Source organism: Maniola hyperantus, chromosome 3 (assembly GCF_902806685.2).
Source record: "Maniola hyperantus chromosome 3, iAphHyp1.2, whole genome shotgun sequence".
NCBI classification, from domain to species: Eukaryota; Metazoa; Arthropoda; class Insecta; order Lepidoptera; family Nymphalidae; genus Maniola; species Maniola hyperantus.
In genome coordinates, this window is record NC_048538.1 from 9,131,162 (window position 1) to 9,156,370 (window position 25,209).

Consider the following 25,209-nt stretch of genomic DNA (forward strand, 5'->3'; position numbering starts at 1 on the left):
ACATAGATTATACCCTGGTTAAACACAAGCCTACTTTTTATCCCCGAAAATCAAAAATGGTTGTCGGAATGGAGAATAAACACTAGCAGTACAAAATCTACAAAAGGAAAAGCTGACTGACTGACTGACTGATCTATCAACGCACAGCTCAAACTACGGGACGGATCGGGCTGAAATTTGGCGTACAGATAGCTCTAATGAAGTAGGCATACGCTAAGAAAGAATTTTTGAAAATTCAAAAATTGGCAGGTAAAATAGGGGTTTCAAATTTGTGTAGTCCACGCGGATGAAGTCGCGAGCATAAGCTAGTCAGTCCATATAACATTTACCTACTCTTCGTCGAGGAAACTGTCCTCTGGTCTCACTGAACAATGAACTTCCGCAAAGTGACAACGTCAGGTACAAAGGGCTCACCTGGAAGAAACACGTTCAAACCAAGAGGGATGCGCTCTATCACCGACTGAGAGGGCTGTATTGGTTGCTCTCAAGGAACTCTAGACTTTCCTTAGACAACAAGCACCTGATATACAAGACAGTAATAAAGCCCATATGGTCATACCGCATAGAACTCTGGGGATCAGCATACGACTCCAATATTTAAATTGTATAAAGAGCTCGAAATTACATTTCTAAACAACTACCCAACGCGCCATAGTTCTTGCAGTTATCGGAACTCCATGAGCACTTAAATATCAACACAGTAGGAAGAAATTAAAAGCTGCTGATACCTATATTGGTCCACTGCACAAGTTAGATAGAAGATAATGCGTACGTTAATAGTACACAATAAGGGCGTTTGTGCACTCATCCGTATTCGGTTCGTATCCGTTTTTCTTCGAAGTGGCCGTCATAGAAATACGTACTCATTCGAATCTTATTTTTACGGAATCCGTGATTTCATCATGGATGAGTGCGCAAACGTCCTAAGGGCGCCCATAGTGCTGGGCACAAAGGCCCTAACACTACTCTATCCCACATTTTGTTGCTCAGAAAATAAGGAAGGTCTGGTAGCAATGGGATCTTGCTCTTACCCTATCCACGGAATCAAGTTAATATAGCGCTCTCTGTACCTCTCTACTCCTCTCTACTCTTTATGCAAAAACAAAGTGCGCTATACTAACTTCATTCCGCGGAGAAGTAAGAATAGCGCTCTCTCTGTTGCGTATCCATTCAAATGATAGATCCAAACAGAGAGAGCACTATATTAACTTGATTCCGCGGAAGGGTTAGTAGAAGTTATGAGTTCGAGAAGTTTTAAGATTTTTCTGTATTTCTGAATTCAATTAAAGCACATTATGAAATGTACCATAACTGAATCGCACGTATTTAATTTTTTTGTCTCGTAAGCTTCGGAATGGCTGAACCTATTTTGACGGGACTTTCACAGACAAGTATAGGAGTAACCAAGGAAAGAAGCCTCAAACAGCCCAGAGCCTCAATAGCTCAACCGGTAAAGGAGTGCATGAAACCGAAAGGTCGACGGTTCAAACCCCGCCCGTTGCACTATTGTCGTACCTACTCCTAGCACAAGCTTGACGCTTAGTTGGAGAGGAAAGGGGAATATTAGTTATTTAACATGGCTAATATTCTTTTAAAAAAGAAAGAAAGAAAGATAAGACGTTTATTTACATAACATAACATCACATCTTAAAACTAAGAGCTAGTTCCGGCGTAACAGAGGCAACTTTTTTTTTTATTTTATTGATCACACGTAAATTTGAAAAAATACATTTTAAAATAAACAGTTCGCCATCCTCTAGAAACTGTTGAAGTTTATGTGAGGATGGCGACTTATAACCGACTTTCAAATAAAGAGGAGTTGTGTTACTCCGAAGAGACAGATTTCTGAATTGCGTGATTTTTTTAACCGATAGACCGATAGAGAAACTGCGAAATTGTCCCATAAAAAATTTGGATTCGAACTCTTCAATCCTGATGCTGTACAGAAGCTGACCACCAAAACTGATGGGATTTAAAACTGTCGGTTATAAATTTGATATTGGAGGTGCCTACCAAGTCAAGACTTTTTGAACTCGAGAGCCCAACTCCTCAGCCCTGCTGCTATGAGGAATTGTATTCCTAAATCGTGGTAAACCCACGGGATTTTTAAAGAATCATGCGTCGAAATTTGGTACTCGGATACCTTTCATCTCGGGGACGGGCTACGGATAGGCTACTTTAAATCTACGCGGGCATCAGCTAGTACTTATATAAGCCCCTGCGAATTTGTTCTATTTACATCTCGTGTGCTCCACTGTTTGCAGTAGAAAATATAAGAGCTATGTTATGTAGGTACCTACCTATTACCTGTTGTCTTGGACGAACAAGCCTGATGCTCACAGATTTAGCACCAAGGGGCCGAGCATGGAGATGGAGAAGCAATAGCGGCAACTCATTATTGTATAACGTAGGTACCTACCTAATACTAATGTAAGTATTTTCCTATGGCAGATTTAGAAAGTCAAGTGGCGGAGGATGGGGCAAAGTGAATGACCTACCTAATTGTTCAGGTAATAAGAGTAAGCTTGGTGTTAGAAGCTCCATATAAAATTAAATAGTGAATGTTAATTTGATTTGATATGGTCCATCCTGCGTTTCCAAAATATTTTTATTCTCGCTAGCGCCTTAAAAAACTGAATTTGATACAAATAGGATTTCTATATGTAATTACATCACTACCCATATTATTATAAAATGCGAAATGTTTGTTTGTCCTTCAATCACGTTACAACGGAACAACGTGATTTTTTGCCTGGGTATAATAGGCTACTTGACAATTTTTTTAAGTTGGTCTTAAATGGTTAATATTTGTCCTATTATATCAAAAAAATTAACACTATATTTTTTTGCGCCCTAAAAACCGTAAAACTTTAATTTAAAAAAATATTTTTCTTAGACAGGTGAAAACACTGTCGGCCCTGTTTGGCCGATAGATTATCTGTGCTCTGACGTCATGCATTTGTAAACAACAGTATAACCACTGTGGTTATATTACAAATATTTTTTTAAATTAAAGTTTTACGGTTTTTAGGGCGCAAAAAAATATAGTGTTAATTTTTTTGATATAATAGGACAAATATTAACCATTTAAGACCAACTTAAAAAAATTGTCAAGTAGCCTATTAAAGAACTGGAGTTTGACAGGCTGCTTTTTATTCCAAAAAATTAAAGTTCCTATGGGATTTCTAAAAACCTAAATCCACTTGGACGAAGTTGCGGGCATCAGCTATATTTTTTACCCTGGAAAATAAGAGCGGGTACTGCAGGATATTTCAAAAAAGCACACAAGTGATTCGCAAAAAATTAATATTATCATTAAAAGATAACAATAACTGTTTTATTAAAAGAAAGAATTGAACAATAAGGAATTTATTACATATTATTATTATTGATAAATCATGTGAATTTTAGTGCAACTTACATATGAAAGACATGTACTAAGAAGATTATTAGGCTTTTTATTTTCCAACATAAATTTCTGCAGTTTGTTTACATTTTTCAAAGATTGAAAATTAAACCTAACAGTATATTTACTTCAATTATTTAATAATTAGAACCAGTAGCAAATATGCTGACAGGATTTTATTTTATTGTTACACTGTGACTATTTTAATCATCAAAGTTTTGAGACAGTAAAAAATTTGCTGCAAGATTTTCATTCTTTTCACAAGCAAAATAAGCTTGTATTACCATATGCTCAGGAAAGCCAAGTGCTTTTAATCGTTCTATAGCTTCTTTATCTTGAGGTGAAACTTGGATGACATTTTGTGGAGCTTGTGCGATTGGACTGTCCGCAGCAACTTCTTCTGTAGCAGCTCCTGCGGCTGGTGCACTGACAGGTTCATTGAGCATTCTGACAAAAGCTTGTTGGTGCTGACTTATGGCTTGCAATAGGGCTGGGTTTGATTGTCCAATTTGTTGCAATACAGTGTTTAATAAATTTGGATTTTGCTGAATCACAGCACGCATTTGTTGAAATTGTGGTTGATCACGTAGGAAACCTAATGGATCTTCATCAGAACTTTCTTCCACTTCCTGTTCTTGAAGTAATTCTTCAGGGATTCCTGTGATGAGATATTCAACTGCTCTTTCACGGTTACTAAAGGATGCGCGCAGAGCCTGTTCTACTTGTTGCCTGTTGTACCCCATATCCATAATGCTTTGCACCGTTGATTCAAAGTCAAGATCGGTAGAAGTAACAGACGGTTCAACGGCACGCTCGGGTTCTACGGTAGGAGCAGGCTTCGGCGTTTCCTCGGCGGCTTTGTTTTTAGCGTCACCACTTTCAGTTGACGTACTTTCTCCAGCTTCTGGCGCAGAGGTCGATGACGCTTGTTGATTATCAGATGATTTAGGTTTAGTTACCATAATAACGATGAATTTCTTTTCATCTATATTGTAGGTGCACAGCTTATTGTCATCAATAAGAATTTTACCCGCATAAATAAGTTTCTGATGGTCTGCCGCATAGTCTTTACCTTTTTCCACTTCAATTTTCAGCTTCAATGCTTTCACCGTCTCCTCTGGGTCTATGTCTATTTGAAATGTTTGTTGTTGTAAAGTTTTTAATGTAACTAACATCTTGCTTTTTATCGGTAAGTATTTAAATCCACAAATATCTGATCTGACTCGACAAAATTATCAACTATTCAGTAAACATAACCTCTTTTTGTCAAAATCATAGACTAAAATAGAGCACACAGTATACGGTGCATACTATAGTACAGTAGAAACGGGTAACTTTGGTATAGGTAGCGTAGTCATGGGAATGGTGGTCATGGTAGTAGCTGCTCAACAGAAACAATGGATAAAATTAGAAAATCAGTCACCTGCAAGCCACAGAAAGCCGGTGTTTTAAGGTGGCAGGGGTAGCAGTTCGCGATTCGACAATCGACATAGCTGCCTGACGATAACAGGATTAGGTATGCCCCTTTTTAAGAGGATTTAGATAGCAGATTGTCACAGGTTCGAAAAAATTGCAGTTTTTAGCAGATCGAATAAAACATTACCGGTAAGGCAAGATTCAGCATAATTAGGGTTCCGTATATCCTGAGATTTTGGAACCCTTATGACTTCGTTGTTCTTGTTTGTTCTAAAACCTATAGGTAGGATGTATATACCTATAACGTATTTATTTTATTCAGATACAAGTTAGCCCTTGACTGCAATCTGACCTGGAGGTAAGTGACGATGCTGTCTAAGATGAAAGCGGGCTAACCTGGAAGGGGTATGACAGTTTTTAATAAACCCATGCCACTTTGGTTTCTACACGGCATCGTACCGGAACGCTAAATCGCTTGGCGGCATGGCTTTTGCCGGTAGGGTGGTAACTAGCCACGGCCGAAGCCTCCCACCAGACCAGACCAGAAATTCAGAAATTATAAAATTCCAAATCCCCGCCAGGAATCGAACCCAGGACCCCCAGGAGGCTAATAAGACCACAGCGCTTACCACTGCGCCAGGAAGGTCGTCAAACCTACTTCCTACGAACCGAAACGAAACCCTAAAAAAATCAAAAAGTATTTATTGCTTGTATCAGCGGGGTTGTCAGCAACCTCCCTGGCGCAGTGGTGTCTTTTTTTTTTTTTTTTTTTTTTTTTTAATGCAGCAGGGGAAAATCCTCATGGACACCCGTAGGTAGAGCCGGACTCTTACCGGCTAAAAACCCCTGCTGTCTTCTTGTTGACCGTGTACCCGCCTTTCAGCCTACAACACAGCAACATTCTTGTCTTTTACTATTTTCCTCTTCTTTTTTCTTCGTCTTCCTTTTCCTTCATTATTATTTCAGCAAAGTCTGTTATAGCTGTCCAGTTTTTCTCATTTTCCAGCATTTTTTCTATTAGATTTTCTACTGTTATGTCTCCCATTCTACTGACGATCTCTCTTCTCTCTCTTTCCCACTTTGCACATGCAAATATTGTGTGCATCGCATCATCAACTTCGCTGCAGTAAAAACATCTAGCATCTTGTCTTTTACCAATGCGTACGAGGAAGTCCATGAATACCCCGTCCCCTGTTAGAAGCTGCGTCAGTCGGTAAGACAGTCGGCCATGTTGTCTATTTGTCCATTTTTCCAGGTTTGGAATGAGACAATGTGTCCATCTACCTTTGGTCGAGCTATCCCACTCTCTTTGCCATCTTGCGAGGGTTTCCTTTTTCGAGGTTCTGATTTGTTCGGAGTTTTTGATGTTTCTTGTCTCCGTTCTCTCGAGAGCCAGTAAGTGGATAGGTATTAGGTTCGCCAGTACCAGCGCTGCGTCCGTTGATACAGTTTTATAAGCCGAGCAGTGGTGTCTGGTGAGCGCTGTGATCTTATAAGTCGGAGGTCCCGGGTTCGATTCCCGACAATTTATAATTTCTGAATTGTCTCCGGTCTGGTTTGGTGGGCAAAACCGAGCCGCAAACCGATCCAGCGTTCCGGTACGATGCCGCGTAGAAACCAATGGGGTATCTATGGGTTTAATAAACTATTTGGTCGGAAATAAATCTTTATTTTTTTTGTGATGTAACCACAAATACACGGTTTTCGGGTTTTGTCCTTTACTTTTCCTGCTATCTGCCCAATTTCATTAGGTTTATATTGGGGCCGATTCTCTAGTAGGTACACAATCTCTAAACTAAACTAAATTAACAGGTCTAAGTCTAGTGCTTTCCTTTTCCGCAAGCAACATTATGAAAGGGATAGCAATAGATTTAGACGTGATATTTTAGTTTAGTTTAGAGATTGTGTACAAAGGAATTAGCCACATTATATAGGTTTTGTATCCCCGAATTGACAGACAGACAACGAACTGGTCCTTTAGGGTTCCTTTTGAGGTATGGGACCCTAAAAAATCGCATGGGATCAATAAAATGTATTAAAATAAAATGCAGTTATCACTAGCTCAGTTTAAAAGTCTGTTTTCTGCTTATGAATATGAACCTCCATAATAGCTGAAAACAAGATAATGCATAGAATTAGGGTAAGCAATCAGCATTCGGTAGGTGACTACATAATTACAATCAAAATATACATAATTAGTTTCAAATACGTTTATTAAAACGAGTCACGAGCACTTCAGCTATTCAGTTCTTGTTAGACTGTTAGAACTTCCGTGGTAAGTTCGATTGATTGACCAATCGGGAAAAAAAGATAGTCTGCTCGACTACTCCGTGTAACAGATCGGAAGTCTATCTAATGTAAAGTATGAAATATATGTATAGTACGCGACGGGTCGAGATGGCAGTCGGGGTATGAGGCGGGGAGACCGGGTTAGCGCGGGAGCTGTGCGGGTGTGCAGGGCGTCCCCACCCCGCTTGCCATCTCTCGACCTGTCGGGTACTATACATATATTACATACAAAGTTTACATTAGATATACTTCCGATCTGTTACACAAAGTAGTCGAGCAGACTACAATAAGATTCAATTAGGTATTATTAATTCACAATATCATTTTCTCACAATTGTTAAACCATTTTTTGGGAACATACTTAATACCATTCTGCAGTTGGATGACAACATTGAAAACTGCTAAATCAATAATTGAAAACCTATCTCGGTAAATCCATTCTTTTGACTGTGGAAATATTTTAGAAATAAGAAGTGCTCTACTTTTTTCTGATGCTGTTTCAAGTTGATATGCAGAGTCTAACATGGCATCTACTTCATAATTACAATAGTCGTAAGGTGCTATATTATCATATGTAAGACACAAATATCTTATTATATTTACTGCACCAAGTATTGGAAAGCTCAGAGATGAGAATTTTAACTCTGGAGTAGTTGATTCTGAAAAAGAAATGGTTTTGATGAATGAGGTGTCAATTGATTAGTCGTTATAGCACACGAGTAGATATCCCTACAGAGGGGAAGCTTCCTATACAGTTCAAAATTTTATACCTATTCTTATAGGGTTGTCACCTGTTACAAGTGAAAAATTAAAAGAAAAAAATACTAAATATAAGTCCCGCAAATTGCTAATGACATGACAGACTGACAGACTGACAGACAGTCTGATAGACAGACAGACAGACTGATAGACTAACCGACTGACAGACAGACTGACAGTGGCTAGGTACAAACTTACTTTAGTAAAATGAATGAATTTAATACCTAGTTACTACAAATATCACTAAGTCTTATTTTTTATAAAATTTACGCTATTTAAAATGCAAACTCTCGAAAACACGCGCACGACCCACAGCCCTGACGAACCGAACACCACCCGACCACGACTGAGCCAAATCGTCCCATCGGCGTAACGTCCGTGACACGCCGCGCCGGTGCGAGCGTGTGTGGCGGCTATGAGTGAGTATACCTACAGAAAACCGCTTGTATGAAGCTTCCTCTCTGGTCTACTCTGCGGTTATGGTCCGGGTGACATAGGCTACATTTTATATGAACAAAATCAATCTGATGGATGTCACATCTAAAAAACTGGCCAAGTGCGAGTCAGGCTCGCGCAACGAGGGTTCCGTACGACAGTCGTATTTTGTCGACATTTTGCACGATAATTCAAAAACTATGATAAGTAAAAATAAATAAAAATCTGTTTTAGAATGCACAGGTGAAGCTTTTTCGTATGATACCCCACTTAATATAGTTATCTTACTTTGAAAATTGAAAATACTAATTATTAGTTCATGACCACAATTTTTTTGTGTGATGTAACCACAAATTCACGGTTTTCAGATTTTCCCCCGAATGACTGCTTATAGCAGACCTACCTACCTGCCAAATTTCACGATTCTGGGGCAACGGAAAGTACCCTGTAGTTTTCTTGACAGAGAGACAGACAACAAAGTGATCCTATGATAAGGGTTATGTTTTTCCTTTTGAGGTACGGAACCCTAAAAAGAGTCAAATGAAAGAGGAAAAACTACTGAGTTCATAAATATAAATCTAGTATACTATTAAAATATACCCAGCGACAGCAACCCAATTTTACACATTCGTAGTCGGGTTGTAGTTTTCAACTTTATCTTGTATTCCAAGTATTATGATGGACTCATTTACTATACTATAGGTTCCTATTTAAAATAGATACCTATCCCTTGTCTTACATAAGTCTTTAATATTATTACTCATTAAAATATATACATAAAAAAATTAATTTAATCTCAATATATAAAATGCAAAAGGGACTAGCTGAGTGATCTATCAACGCACAGCTCAAACTACTGAACGGATCGGGCGGGGCATGTAGATAACTATTGTGACGTAGACATTCGCTAATAAAGGATTTTTGAAAATACAACCCCTAAGGGGGTAAAATAGGGGTTCGAAATTTGTGTAGTCCACGCGGATGAAGTCGTGGGCATAAGATAGTCAAGCATAAAAGTTTACCAACAATAATAATATACCTACTTATTTCACTTAAAACTATACACAATTAAAATACTAAATCATTGTATGTATTTAACTCAATTTCAAGCATTAAAAAATTTGATGTACCACATACCACATTTGAAAATCAATCTCAGATTAATCTTGCAACCCTGTTTCACTCTATATAAATCTTGATACTTTCCAAAAAAAGCATCTATTATGGGTATTTTCTCAGTTGGTACAGAGGAATGAACATGCCATGTGACATTCAGCAATGGGATTTCCTTCAAAAATTTGTTCAGAAACCAAGGAAGTACATTAGGATTCAGAACTACAACAATCTCTTCTGAACTGATCTGAAACAGAAAACACATCTGAAACACATGAATTATTATAATCTTATACCTTAAAAAGTTTTAAGTGAATATACAGACAATCACAGATTGTGACTATAGCATGGTCATGACTCATGATATTGAATTATTAACCGACTTCAAAAAAGGAGGAGGTTCTCAATTCGCCTGGACCGATTTTGAAAATTCTTTTATTGTTTGAAAGAGTATACTTCAAAGGTGGTCCCATTTAAATTTGGTTGAAGATCTGATGAACATCTTCGAGGATAGATAATGGAACTCCTCAATGGATAAGAGTAAATTGCTCGCGATCAGTGTAATAGCTTAGTAAACAGTAGATTTTTAACCAGGCATAGTATATTAATACCATGTCCATGGGGCAACTAAAAATTGAAAAAAAAATTTGCAAAAAAAAATAAAAACCGACTTCAAATACAGAAACACTAAAAATTAAAAAATAATTTAATTTATTACCGAATATATTATGTATTAAAGAGTTAATATAGTTCCATAACAATATTTTTTGGGGTCGGTGCCAATGAGGAGTCTCTTAAAAATATGAAGTCTAGACGATTCGCTAAAGCTAATTGGCACCGGCACCAAAAAGTATTATTATGGAACTATATTAACTCTTGTATACATAATAATATATTCGGTAATAAATTAAATTATTTTTTAATTTTTAGTGTTTGTTGTATTAAAGTCGGTTTTTATTTTTTTTTGCAAATTTTTTTTTACAATTAGCTGATGCCCGCAGTTTTGCCCGCGTGGTTTCAGGTTTTTAAAAATCCTGTGGGAACATTTGATTTTCCAGGATAAAAGTAGCCTGCCCCGAGATGCAAGATATCTCAGTACCAAATTTCGTAAAAATATTTAAACGCATGATTCTTTAGAAATTCTGTGGCATCACCACGATTTAAGACTGCAATTCCTTTTGATAGGTAGGTACTCATCTTCAATATCAATTTATAACCGACGGTTTCTAAATCCCATCAATTTTTGTGATCAGGTCCTGTACAGCATCAGGACTGAGGAGTTGGAATACAAATTTTTTATGGGGCAATGTCGCAAAGTTTCTCTATCGATTAAAAAAATAATACTCAAATCAGTTCAGAAATCTCGGAGATTTCAGTGTATATAGGTAGAAAAATACAACACCTCCTTTTTTGACTCCTTGGTTAATAATCTTGTCTGTGAAAGTCCCGTCAAAATAGGTTCAGCCGTTCCGAAGATTAGCCCGTTCTGTTTGAACAGGCAAAAATTTAAAAATTGTGTGATTCAGTTATGGTACAGTTCAAATAACCATATAGGCTTAAGTAAGTAAAAATAAAGTAAGTATAGGCTTAATTTGAGGTAGTTACTTCGAAACTACAGACAGACACTTCAATTTTATTTATTAGTATGGATTTATTAGTTTCTAACCGACTTCTGAAAAGTAGGTGGTTCTCAATATTGTAAGCTTTTAGAGAGTTTCCTACCAATTATATCTGGGTATCTTTAAAACAAGAGTGAATAGGCATCTTCTAGGTAAACGCATCCCACCTTAGGCCACATCATCACTTTACATCTGATGTGGTTGTGGTCAAGCATGTGTCTGTAATGAATTAAATTAAATTAAACTTACAATATTGATGACTTTCTCCGTTTTCTCCTCAATATTAATATTACAAAGTGAACTTATGCTTTTTATTCTTTCGTAGAGATTATCTAATTTTTCAAGCAATTTATCTTGCCGTCCTTCCAGTTCAATAAGTTGAGTATTGGGCATCTTCTACAAAGTTATAACAAAGTTACTAAGACACATGTCTGCACAGTAGAATCTGTTGATGCCCTATCCTACTCATTAGATATTCTGTATTACCCCATTAATATGGTAACAGTAAGCCATATCCTTTACTCTATTGAATTTGTGGAGTGATGCTCATGTAACTTTATGCACATAATTATAAAAAATAATATAATATTCCTACTTATAGGTATGTAAAAATACCTGTAGTACAGTACTAACCATTTAAAAGTAGCATTGAAAAAATGCAGAAAGTTCAACCTAAAAAACTCCTTTGGGCAGAAAAGTAGGTACAACCTAATGCAAACTAAACTGAATGTACACTAAAGAAATACAGACCTTATTTGCTTGATGTTAAGATTTAAAACACAAGAACAGAGACTTGTACCATCTCGCTCATAATTTGCAAGTTCAAGTAAGAAACATGGCACATAGACAACAACCAATAGCGGACAGACGCTGCTATGATTGGCTGAGATATTTTCATGCCATTAAAAAATAACAATTCTGCATATGTAACTTATAGAAGTGGTAGTAGGTACGGTACACAATGAATCATTATTATCATTAGATAAGAGCATACTTAGTATTTTTTTTATGATGGCAAGAAATTGTGGCATTCCATACCGGACAGGAAAACCCATGTTACATAATACTATGCTATGATCTTCAAATGGCATAATATGGAGAAAATTTTAGTGGTGTATATTATAATTTACTAGCGACTCGCCCCGGCTTCGCATGGGTGCAATGTAGATACTAATGTGATGAGGTGTCATTGCCTCGGAAACTCTCAAATGAGAGGATTTTTTTCCGACCGAATTCACATTATTTCAATTTCTCTAGGGATCTCTAATTTTTTGAGAATTAAACTATAGCTAGAAACCTTTCTCTTGAATCACTCTATCTATTGGTGAAAACCGCATTAAAATCCGTTGTGTAGTTTAAAAGATCTACGCGTTCATACTTACATACAGACGCGGGAAGCGACTTTATTTTATACTATGTAGAGATATTTGTGTGCTACAAGTGGCGAGTTTTCACTATACTTACAAGAATTACAAAAGTATATGTATTCTGTAAACAATTTAAATAAAAATAAACCTTAAGAAACTTGATAACCTGGTCACAAACATTTATTTCCATTTCTTCTTTTAAGCACCCCTCAATGGGATTTTTTATATAGTACATGCATTTTGGCAGCACTAATGATTGCTCCTGTGATACTAAATTTTTCATATGATACATTTTTTTTGGTTTACCAGGATTAGCCGGAAACGCGACACTCTATTTTCTTTTTCCTCGTTTGATTAAAGTTTCACCTCTGTAAAAATATATTACACTAATATTGAGAATCAATAAAAAAAAATTGAGACAGGACTCTCCATCCATCCATCCATGGGCTCTCTCACAGAGTACTCTGCTCATGCCATTTTTTTATGGTCAGTGGCGTCTCACGTATATCACTGGTCACTAGCGCTATAATAATATTATCCGTTGCTCACGCTCCTTACCTTCTTCTTTTATTGATTTTTATAGTGCCAGACCACCGACCAGAAATAAAAGGTGCCAGACCAGCACAATGCACTTCGTTTGGTCCGTGCACTTCGTCGAGACTTCGCCAGTGTTAAGTATGGCACAGATTAATAGTGGTACAAGGGGTGGCAACTTTGTATGGGGCCACTGCAGAGTAAATGTATTCTGTGGTTAAGTAGCTTGATGGAGGCGGAGGGGCACCGACCAGAAATAAAAGCGGAGGGGAGGGGTGCTATAGCCACCTATGATAGCCACCGACCAGAAATAAAAGCTATAGCTATAGCATAGGTACTCCAAAGTCATAACCTCAGCAATCCTCACCACATGCCACAGAGTACTTTGTAAATATAAGCAAAGAGAATATAATCACTAGGTAATATAAGAATACTTTGAAGTTGTAAAAGTTGTAAACACACTCGAGTGTCACACCGTATGTAAAAAGCACTCTGTGGTGTCACAATATAGAGATATGCTACCTAAACATGATTGTGCACTTCAGATTTAACTGCCTGCAAAAATAAATTCTGTTGCATTAGCATAAAGTCCAATTTCTAATACATTTATGCTAAGCGGAAAAGCGAGCCGAGCGAGAAGTCGCAAATTGGAGTGTGTCCCTGTCTAATGGATTGCAAGCATAAAAAAAATATCTATGGTACGAATGATGATGTAGCTCACAAAGTTCTTAATCATTGTTTATTAAATTACAAACAACAAGATTACTTTTTTTTGTTTTCGAAGTAATTTTCATACTGTTATCTTTATTTTATAATGTCGTTAAAATATCATTTAGTTTAAAAAGTATTATAAATATTTTTTTAAATAATAGGATGACAACACTGGGCTGTCAAGCAAAACAATATGGCGGACATTATGTTTACTATACAATGTTGTTTGTATGTTTTGTTACTCGTGAACGTGTTGTTGAAATACTATTTTTTGTTTCTATAAGTATAAAAATAGTGCTAACTTGCTGTGTGAAAATATATAAAAGCAAAGCCTATCTCGGAAGAAGTGTATTTAAGTTTGTATGTTTTATTTCAATATTTTTAAGTAGGTACTTTTAATTTAGATTTAAGTTTATTTAATAGAATTGTGTTATTATTATTTTAAGGTATTCAAAATAATAATTTACACTATTTATCTCACTTTCTTAAAATTCCAATAAAATTTCAGATTCACTCTTTAAGTATTGAATTAACATGGTTTTTGTGTAAAATATATTTGATGATTTTTTTTTAATTAAAAAAAAATTATTAGCAGCCGTCAGGTTTTTAGTTTTTAGGGTTCGGTACTTATACTTATAGGATCTTATAGGATCACTTTATTGTCTGTACGTCTGTCTGTCAAGAAACCTACAGGGTACTTCCCGTTGACCTAGAATCATGAAATTTGGTAGAAATGTAGGTCTTATAGCACACATGGAGGTAAAAATCTTAAAATCGTGAATTTATGGTTACATCACAAGAAAAAAATTAATATGTGTTCATGACCAAATATTGCTATTTTCAACTTTCAAAATAAGATTACTATACCAAGTGGGCCATATGAAAGGCAAAGGAAAACAAGTAAATAAATAATGAGAAACACAATGACGCCACGAATTCTCAAAGTTTGTTTTGCAACTAAAGTTCTATTCCTTGAAAAAAATCGGTTACACGATAAGGGACAAAAATATGTTAGCTGCGTCTCTGTTTATCACATTAGTAACTATATCTGTGCTCTCTTTTTAGTGTGAATGAGAAAGCAAAGGTTCCTTTGTCTAGATTTTTTACTCAGTCTACGATGGCGACATTAGTTCATTGATAACACACTATTTAGTTCCGATTTTCGCCACGCGCCAAAAGAGTCTTGTCGCACTGTATTCTGTGGTATTCTGTTTCCGTAGTTCCGTAGACTGAACATACAACTTTTATTTCAATTAAATGTAGAGCTAAATTTTATTTTAGACAAACTTTATGGAAATATTTTATATAAATAAATTAATATATATATGGTAGTTATGTGTAATTATGTGTATGTTTATCTTTATTTTAAACAGGCATTTGACTTAATTAAGCTTCGTAAATTAAAAAGATGGCCGCCATCTGTCAATACTTGATGATTGCTTTTGTGATAGTGTCGTTTGCAACGTTTGTTGTATTTTAACTAATTGAATTATGTATGCTGTAATTAAGGTCGAAAGAAACATATTTTTTAATCTCTGAAAAAAAATGACTGTGTGATGTTTGGTTTTTCAATTTTATGTTCGATTGAGAGAAAATTCAATAACCCTCAAGTCCGAAAAACGACATGGCGGACGGATAATCGACCAATAGGACGCAAGCATTAAGCGTTTCCAGAATTGCATGTATCTATTCACGTTTCGCGTCATTAGGATTTGGTGCCTTGTTTCTTAGATAATAATCCAAAACTGCTAACTGGAATAATGAACGAACTTATTTTTTATAATAAAACAGTGAAAATTACCGTGAATGTGCGCTATACCGCTTATCAGTCGTGAAGCATCTTTGATAGGAGGCTTGTATCATGAATGCTTTAAGATTTGGCGTAAACCTAAATACAATTAGTAACATCGTTTTGTTTTTGTAAACAAATAATGTGCTTGCAATACACGTGCGAAATTGTGCAAAATTGACAGTTGTTTATAATGATGACGGGAAGGGGGGCAAAAAAACGCGGGAGGCCCCCGAAATCGGGTAGTTTTGAAAAGAATAGGAAATTTCAATATCATTTATTGAAAAAACCAAAATATTTACAATCACAAAATGTGTCTGGTTCCCTTGCGAGTACACCATCTGCATCTCGGGCATCGTCGCCACAAGGCAGCGATACAAGTAAACGAAGTACGAGAAAACAAAGAGGTGGAAAATCCCATAAAAGTAAAAGAGGTGGCCTATCAAACGCATACTCCAGAAGAGGATATAATCCTCAAGCAGCCGATTATCATGAATCGGAATATCACTACGGCTCGGATTTCGGTGATGAATACAGCGACAGATCTGAAGGTGAAGAAGATCGCGGCAGCGAAAGCACAGAAGGTTCCGTTGTAGATGGTGCTGCAAGTGACAGTGAATTTTCTGTCAGCAGTTATAGCTCCACAGGGGGGACTCCTCGGAAAACAAGCAATAACCTCTTAAGACCTCTCAGTCCTGACCCTCTTTGGCTGCAAGAAGAACGCCAGATTCCTCCATTGGAGCTGCCTTCATCATCAGATGATTTAATTATTCCCCATAATTTAGTTTTACAAATAGTAGGCATATATGAAGTGTTACGCCATTTCAGGCATTTGGTAAGATTATCACCATTTAGACTGGAAGACCTCTGTGCAGCTGTCAGCTGTGAGGATCAGAGCAACTTGCTCATAGAAGTACACATTATGTTGCTCAAAGCTTTACTTAGGGAAGAAGATGCTCAGCAAACTCATTTTGGCCCTTTGGATCATAAAGACAGTGTCAATATTACTCTTTTTTTATTAGATACTATGACATGGCCTGAAGTTTTGCGAGTGTATGTAGAAAGTGATAAATCATTTGATTCAAATATATCAAGAATCTTGAATTCCTGTGAATACCCTTTTACTAACGTTGAGGATCGAGTGGCAGTTCTCCAGTTCATGTGTAATCAATTTTTAATCACAAATCCAGTAAGAGATGATCTTATAAGTGAAGGTAAGTACTAAGATATACATAATTTAGCTATTTATTTTATTATGTACTTATTTATCAATACTGAGTAGGTGGTGTTTCTGTTATCACTGTCATGTAAGATGGTGCCTGCAATTTCTGTGGATTTAGATCTTAAAATCCTGTGGGAACTTCCAGTCTAATAAATGTAGCCATAATATACTTGTCACTCTTTAGGTCTTGAACTATAATTCTTGTAATTCTTTGTCAATTGCAATTCAGCAAGTCGATTCCCAAAAAACCTGCATCAATCATTACTACAATTGCAATTGTTGTGATTGGCTGAAATTATGCTATTCTTATTGCAAAAATACATTGTAGTCAATAATGAGCGACAATCAATCAATCAGAGGTGATTGCGATTGTGACACAGTAGCTGTCATTCTACCACAATCAAGCTACAGACTCACATCCACACCATCATACAAGTTATAAAATTTTTTTTGGTGATATAACCACAAATTCACATTTTTTATATTTTTCCCTTTACTTGTGCTATAAGACATTGCTACCTGCCTGCCAACATACTTTTAAAGGCCTGCAACGCATCGGCGGTTCCTATGGTGCTGCAAATGTTCATAGGCGGCGGTAATCCCTTAACATCAGGTGACCCGCCTGCTCGTTTGCTCGCTATCTCTATTTAAAAGAAAACCGCCAAGTGCGAGTCAGGCTCGCGCAATGAGGGTTCCATACTACAGTCGTATTTTTTCGACATTTTGCAGGATGATTCAAAAACTATGATAAGTAAAAATAAATAAAAATCTGTTTTAGAATGCACAGGTGAAGACCTTTCATATGATACCCCACTTGATATTGTTATCTTACTTAGAAAATTGAAAATACTAATTATTAGTTCATGACCACAATTTAATTTTGTTTGTGTGCTGTAACTACAAATTCACGGTTTTCAGATTTTTCCCTGAATGTCAGCTATAAGATCTACCTACCTGCCAAATTTCATCGTTCTAGGTCAACGGGAAGTACCCTGTAGGTTTCTTAACAGACAGACAGACCGACAGACAGATAACAAAGTGATCCTATAAGGGTTCCGTTTTTCCTTTTGAGGCACGGAAACAAACACACTTTTCTATTTATAACATAAGTTGGGATACAAAAACCTGAAGCACCAGGTTTGGTGCAGAACAAAATGAGTACAATCTATTTTTGTACCAGTTTTTCACTCCCTAACTACTACACCCACCACTAATGCAATGGCTAACAATTAAGTACTGCATTATTATGTACACCCAAAGGCTATGTAGCCAAGGCATGTTTTGTTAATATTACATGATATATGAAATTCCTTGAAGTACGAGGATGGGTTATAATACCCATCCTTGTACTTCAAGGAATTTCATCGGAGAGAAGAATTTAAAAAAATTGTAAGTATAAAAAAAATAAAAAAATAAAGAATCGACTGTTAGGCGGTATGAAGTTTGCCGGGTCAGCTAGTCAGATTAAAATAAAATAATACAATATGTAGTGATATTGGTGTGTATCTAGTTTTCTTTGATATAATTTGTGTGTTTCCTAAATACACAGGATGACTGTTTTTTTAAATATTTAATAATGGGAACTGTCGGCCGTGTCAGGCTTTCCTTCATTGAAGGTGAATTTTAATATGTATTTAAGAATTTTAATAAAAAGATGAAACCTTCGAGGCAGATCTGTTATAAAATAAGTAACTAATAAATAGAATCAAATTTCAAATAAACAGTTTATTATTATTATTATTTTTGTAATTTTACCAGTTGGGATATAGGCCAACTTTGATAATTTTTATAAAAAAAAACTAATGACCATACCAATGCAAGAGTTTTTATTCTGGAGCTAAGAATGATAAATACTAACGAGACTTGCAAAAAAAGAAATAAGACAAAATCGGGTCTCATAACACACTGAGACAGGCGGACATTAGGATACCTTTATCCCAGAAAACAAGAATTCCCATGGACTTAAATTTACGCGGAGAAAATTGCGGGCATTATCTAGTGACTACAATATTATGATTAAATCTTGTCAACTTTGCCAAAAGACAGGAGACTCAATACAATCCATACACCAGACTGCTCTTTCCTTAACAATTATGTTTTTTTTATTACAGTTCCTATACATTATGATGACCACTGTAGAGTATGTCATCGCTTGGGAGATCTGCTGTGCTGTGAAACATGTCCTGCAGTTTTCCATCTTGAATGTGTTGATCCACCCTTAGTGGATGTTCCCTCAGAGGACTGGCAGTGTGCTTTATGTAAGCAACACAAAACAGTTGGTGTAACTGATTGTTTACCTGATGCAGAGAGGCAAGGTTTACTATGTCGTCATGAACATCTCGGATTCGACAGACATGGCAGAAAGTACTGGTTTATTGCTAGACGTATATTTGTGTAAGTGTTTGAATAAAAAAATGTTTATTTCACTGTCATGTAGATATTTACTAACAAAATATTAAAAAAATGTTTAATCTCTGTTTTGTTCTTAGAGAGGCTGAAAATGGAGATGTATGGTACTACACTACTAGCCAGCAGTTCCAAGAACTTCTTGAAGTACTAGATGCTAGTGAGATGGAAGCACCCTTAGTGAGGGAACTTTTGGAAATGAAACAAGAAATAGCTAGACAAATGGACATAACAGAGAGGTTGACTGACCAGGTTAAAGGAAATCGTAAGTCTTATTTAGAAGTGGAGAATGCAAATATTGTAAAGCAAAAAAAAGCAAAAGATCAGCACACGCATCATGTCCAAAATATTGAAATGAAATTAAGTGAAAAACACAATCCTGATCTTTCATTAGTTTCTGATGAAGATGTTGTAAATGAAGTCACCGTAACAAGTGATGAAGCAGTGAAAGAAGACAATGAAGACAAAACTGATGATAATGAAACAAAAAAAGTGAAAAATAGTTGCACTCCTAAGACAAAAGCTCTGATACAGAAGAAGAGTGAAGATGGTGAGGTGTTTTTCTCTATATCAGTATTGGTGTATTTATTTATATTGTATTTCAGTTTAAACAATCATATGTTCACTAATTGATTAAGTCAAAATGTGTATTTGTGTGTTCTTACTTCTTAAAAATCTAATTAGGTATATTACACAATCATAAAATTCACAAATTTATTGATATACAAACTAACAGCTTTGGTAAAAGTTACTTTTTTAAATAAAATAAAAATAAAAATCTTTTTTATTCATATAAACTTTTACAAGTACTTACGAATGGTCGGATGCATCTACCACTGGTTCGGAATGCCTTTCCTACCGAGAAGAACCAACAAGAAATTCGGCGGTTGCTCTTTTCAAATATTTGATATAGGTACAAGATTATGCCATGTATAAAATAGTATTTGCAGTCTTGTGCGTTGCTGGAACGAGCTGCAGGTCAAATCCACGCTCTTTTATCATTTAGATAATCTTCAATTGTGTAATATGCTTTTTTCAGGAGCATATTTTTAATAGATTTTTTAAACTTGTCTTTTAAAATACTAAACTAACTTTAAACTTTTAAAATAAAATATGTCGCCATTTGGGTTTTGGTCTAGTAATTTGTTGAGCTCTGTGTTCAGGCTGGAGCTGGTGCACTAGTGACTGCTCTGCCAATCACAGCAGCTGTGGACTAAATACGTTATTATACAGTGTTTTTTTTAACTGAGTCAGTATGGTGAAATCCCAAACCATAGGAGATACATGGAAACTTATGGCACTCCCTACCATGATAATTCACACACATCCTTATGCCACTACAGGTGTTCTGAATACGTGCATAATAATTATGGCAAGGTGAGATGTCACATTGAACATTTATTGACCATTAGTTTTATAGGTTACCTACCTACCTACCAGTTACTTACAAATTGTACGAAAAAACATTTATGTACTTAAATTGACCAACTTCTGCTGTGCCGTTTTTTTTCTTTCCATATAATGAAATGATCCTTACATAAAATTAAGTTGACTGGAGTTATAAAAAATTTTAGTCAATTTCATTGATTTTTATGGACAACTCGCGCTTGACAAAATTGACTATGCCAAAATTGTTTTCACAAAAAAAACCTGAAGGTTCCGAAAACAGTTTCCCTGTATCTACTATGGTTTTGGATTTCCATATACTGTCCCAGTTAAAAAAAACACTATATAAATGCCATTAATTAAGTAAATGTGTTCAAATGTATATTCTTTGTTGGCGCTTTTGTTAGGATTTTAATTTTTTAATATTAGTTACAGATCGGCTCACTCGGTTGAAATCAAATCAACTATCTAACGGAACATATCTGTTTAAATTAGGGAATGAAAACACATTTAAAACTTATGTTAATCAATATACAAGTAATCCTTTGGCATTGAATAAGCCCCAAAGAAATGAAGAAAGAGACAAGAAGCGGTACATTTCACATAAATTTTCATTGTCATGTGGGCAAGATTTTAAATGGATTGGCCTGCTAAACGGTACTGTTTATATTACTGCTAGTGTTTAATTTTGGATATTAACAATAAATAACAAATGCACATGTATTTATTTTACAGCAACAAAGCCTTTACTCGTGGCTACCTTAAGACAAACATTGCTGCAGCTAGAATCCAATATAGTACAGCAGTTTATGCATCCCAATTGGACATTGCTACGAAAACCATGGGTACAGGCTGTTCAACTCTGCCAAGCGCCTCGGGACTTTGCCCGGGCCCTTTGTGTGCTACAAGTAAGTACTGTTTCATTCAGTGAATATTTTGTTTCTTTGAATGTTTACTCATAACTACTATTTGTCTAGGCATGTGTGAAAAATGTTGTCTGGGTGCCTGCTTGGCATGAGCAACTGGGCCATGTGCGACTCATCCGTACCACTGCTGCAGAAAGAGAAGAAAGAAAAAAATTGGATAAAAGAGAGAAAAAGGAGAGAGATGAAGAGGAAGAGCGATATAGAATGTCTTATAATTTTGTCAAGTATTCTTTAGGACTTCGACATCAAGTAAATATTACTTTATATTAAACAAATACTGTTACTCACTAACTCATAATAAAATATGTCGAAGAACAAAATGTCATTATGTTAAGTGGCTTCTTATTATAGGTTTGGAAACAAAAAGGAGAAGAATATCGAATTCATGGCCAGTGGGGTTGGCTATGGAATTCTGCAACAAGGAAGTTTAAGAAACACAATGCTAATTTAAAATTGGGCCTTTGTCATGGTCCAGCAAAAATTACAGTCAGGGTTAGAGAAGGGAACATAATGAAAGTACTAGCTGTGGAACCTAAAACTTATGAGTATTTAACTTCAACTGATTATGCAGATAAGGATGTGATGTCAAAGTGTAAGTTACTTTTTCGTGTTTGATGATAATAATAATATATAAGATTATTCTATTAATGTTAAAATAAAATAAAACATGACATCTTTTTATATTTTTATTTATTGGACACACTAAACTGATTATGACAATAATAACTGAGTAATACAAGCCATGACTTTTAAAACTAGTCACTCTCCAAAAAAAGTGTGTACAAAAGCAGTTATAATATAATTAACGGACGTGTAACTACTCACTATTAAACAATACCTATACTATAATGAAAGAAAATAGGACTAAAAATTTGTTAAGAATCAAACACTAAATAAAGTACTTACATGTTATTGTGATAGTTATTATACAAAACAAAAACGTATTTATATAAATCTTATTTAAACTTCATTTCAGTACCAGCATCTATGAGGAATATGGAATTGGAAAAGGAAACTGAAGATTTTGAAGAAATAGATGTTGAAAAAGCATTGAGTTCCTCAACTAGAAGATATTATCCTAAGATAGGAAAAAAATCTAAGTTAGATGATTTTCTAGCTCGTCGGACATATTTGAAATTCATGGAGGAAAAAAAGCTTGGCAATATGTTGAATAATATAAAAAAAGAAGATATAGATATAAAAAGTGAGGAAGACAGAAATGTAGATGTAGAAAATGAGGACCCAGACACAGAAGTAACTTCCGTAACTGGTGTAGGCACCGAAAATAAAACTTGTGCTCCGAAACATGTTGATACTGTCAGAGAAAAGTATCAGAATCTCAGTAATTTAACAAAACATTACAGATGTTACTCAGCTGGGTGCAACAAATCAGAGTCATCTGATACACTCTCTGATTTTAAAGTTGAGTGCTACTCACCTATGTGCCTCGAAAAAGGGCAACTTTTTAATCAGTTGCTGTCATTAATAAAAGATGGGCCAAACAATTATAACTCACTTTTATTAACTAATACAAAGGAAAAAAACAAAATATCGATATTAGAACAATATTTATTAGATAAATCAACCACATCTAGCGAAAACATAGTATCAGATTTACTGTCTGCAGTAGCATGTGCACAAGAATGTGACAACAAAAATTCTGACTGCTTCGTTAAAAGAAAATCGAGTGGAGATAGTGATTTATGTAACTTCAAAATGGAAAAGGATGAAATTGATAGTCTTATCAAAACTGAAAGCACACTCGACGAATGCGCCGTGCCTGCGGTTGGTAATGAAATGGACATCGATATTACGAGCAACGGCAATGATGAAAATGAAGTCGAAATTGGGCCACTCAAAGAACTTACCAACCATGAGCATGATGAAAAAGACCCAGGTGATGCCAGTGAAGGACGACCACCTATACCCAAACTGAAGATAACTCGCGGCAGGTCTTCGAAAAATGCATCTAATTCTAGTGGAACTTCAATAAACAACAGAGGAAAAGATTCTTCTTATGAATGTTCATTGAAACCGGAAAAAGAATCTGATAAACCGAAGTATCGCGCTATTATTAACAGGCGATTTGGATTAACTAGAAATATAAAGAAAGAAGACAAAATAAAGGAAGAAAAGTCTCATATTTCAATCGTTAGAATTTATTCAGCAGACAATCCAAGTGGAAAGATTTACCTGAAACGAGTTCAAACAGTGGCTGTGGAAAAGAAAAAGAAAAGAACACCTGTAAAATATCCTCTTTGTTCCTCATTTCATACTAAAAGCAAAGCGAAAACCATAATGGTTTTGCCACACCATGAATTGAAAAAACTATGCAGACAAGCGGGTCACAGCACTATAATTGGGTTTAGCCAAAGTGCTAAACCCAATCAACTTGTATGGCCATACCCTTGCGCCAGGCCTCTTTTTAAAACATGTTGGCTGTATCGTACCGTCAACTTACAGTGGCTGGCTAGTGCAGCTCTGCAGTTACGTATAATGTGGGCCTGTCTGCGGTGGGACGACATGTCCGCCAAGGCCGCCACGGCCGACGGGAAACATCAACTGACTACAGACACCGAGATCGTTTCACTGGAATTATTAAAGCATCGTCACGTGGGCCAGTTTTCAGAACGAACGCAATATCTTCGTAGGAAAGTAGTCATACCACTAGAGTTGCCGAAGACCGTGCGCGAAGTCACCTCCATCCGAAGCGGATTAAGAAAGAGAAAACGGGCTGAGTCCCCACAGAACACCGAACCTCAGGTATATTGCTTGTAGAATTATTAAATACTAGACGATGCCCGCGACTTCGTCCGCGTGGATTTAAGTTTTCGAAAATCCCGTGGGAACTCTTTAATTTTCCGGGATAAAAAGTAGCCTATGTCCTTCCCCGGGATGCAAGCTATCTCTGTACCAAATTTCGTCAAAATCGGTTGAACGGTTGAGCCGTGAAAAGCTAGCAGACAGACAGACAGACACTTTCCCATATATTAGTTTCCGGGATAAAAATTAGCCTATGTCCTTCCCCGGGGTGCAAGCTATCTCTGTACCGAATTTCGTCAAAATCGGTTGAACGCTTGAGCCGTGAAAAGCTAGCGGACAGACAGACACATTCTCATTTATAATATTAGTATGGATTAAATCGAATTTAAACAGAATTTTAACTTTTTCAGTTTTCATTTGCTAGATAAAAGTGCACTTATGTATTCTAAGAAAATCAATTATAGTGATATAATTTTTCTAATCGAGGTATCTGAGGAGTGGGTAGATGAAGACAAGCTGGAGCTGTGGGAGGTGCGCCAATATGGCGAGCGGGCGGAGCGGGCGACGCCCGTGACACGCACGTCCACCGGCAAGCTGCCGCCGCGCAGTGCCACACCCGCGCCGCCGCTCGCGGCCGAGCTCAAGGACAAGATGGAGCAGCAGCTGCGCGAGCAGCGGGCGGCGCACCAGCAGAAGAGAGCCCTCGAGCTGTCGCAAGGTTTGTCTTATTGCACTCTCGCCTAATAATGAGAGGTGCGCCAGTGCGTGACGCGCACATCTACCGTCAATAGACATGAGCGCAAAATAGCATGGAAACTATTTATCACTTGTTTACAGCCAAAAATACATACTATTTGCCATAATATGTCGCGCAAATTTTGCTCTTTCCAACGAAGAATAAATGATTTACTTTTCACATCTGTAACATGTTGAGCAATGTAACATAACATGCACATAGTCATCCCAAGTTCAACCGGCAAGCTACTGCCGCGCAGCGTCGCCAAACTCGAGGAGCAAAAGCTGCTTCTCCCACTTGCTCGGAAATTGTTTAGTTATTAAAAAACAACG

The 25,209-nt window shown here is 36.4% G+C and overlaps 3 protein-coding genes across 11 annotated transcripts in view; 1 reads left to right on the forward strand and 2 right to left on the reverse strand.

The window, feature by feature from the left end:
* Window positions 1-3,289: 3,289 nt before the first annotated feature.
* Rad23 (UV excision repair protein Rad23) lies at window positions 3,290-4,693 on the reverse strand. The gene has a single exon (XM_034984352.2). The coding sequence runs from the start codon at window positions 4,579-4,581 to the stop codon at window positions 3,610-3,612; it is 972 nt and encodes a 323-aa protein (XP_034840243.1). The 5' UTR covers window positions 4,582-4,693; the 3' UTR covers window positions 3,290-3,609.
* Window positions 4,694-7,017: 2,324 nt separating this feature from the next.
* Window positions 7,018-13,184, reverse strand: AIMP2 (aaRS-interacting multifunctional protein 2). Of its 8 annotated transcripts, none has more exons than XM_069508878.1 (5): window positions 12,963-13,169; window positions 12,553-12,772; window positions 11,287-11,433; window positions 9,443-9,665; window positions 7,018-7,770 (listed from the first exon to the last, which is right to left on the reverse strand). In XM_069508878.1, the coding sequence occupies exons 2-5, from the start codon at window positions 12,694-12,696 to the stop codon at window positions 7,424-7,426; spliced, it is 861 nt and encodes a 286-aa protein (XP_069364979.1). In that variant the 5' UTR covers window positions 12,697-12,772; window positions 12,963-13,169; the 3' UTR covers window positions 7,018-7,423. The 8 variants fall into 8 exon arrangements, with proteins under 8 accessions (XP_069364979.1, XP_034840246.1, XP_069365006.1 ...); XM_034984355.2 differs by having other exon boundaries at window positions 12,571-12,772; window positions 12,963-13,168; XM_069508905.1 differs by having other exon boundaries at window positions 12,711-12,772; window positions 12,963-13,164.
* Window positions 13,185-15,046: 1,862 nt separating this feature from the next.
* E(bx) (nucleosome-remodeling factor subunit NURF301 E(bx)) overlaps window positions 15,047-25,209 on the forward strand; it is a 29,638-nt gene continuing 19,475 nt past the window's right edge. The window contains exons 1-9 of one of the 2 annotated variants that reach the window (XM_069508937.1): window positions 15,047-16,652; window positions 18,772-19,054; window positions 19,150-19,616; window positions 20,882-21,109; window positions 21,188-21,360; window positions 21,430-21,627; window positions 21,730-21,970; window positions 22,355-24,141; window positions 24,628-24,859. In XM_069508937.1, the coding sequence (XP_069365038.1) occupies window positions 15,632-16,652; window positions 18,772-19,054; window positions 19,150-19,616; window positions 20,882-21,109; window positions 21,188-21,360; window positions 21,430-21,627; window positions 21,730-21,970; window positions 22,355-24,141; window positions 24,628-24,859 (4,630 nt within the window). In that variant the 5' untranslated portion in view covers window positions 15,047-15,631. The remainder of the gene's footprint in view (window positions 16,653-18,771; window positions 19,055-19,149; window positions 19,617-20,881; window positions 21,110-21,187; window positions 21,361-21,429; window positions 21,628-21,729; window positions 21,971-22,354; window positions 24,142-24,627; window positions 24,860-25,209) is intronic. The other variant, XM_069508941.1, reaches the window with a different exon arrangement.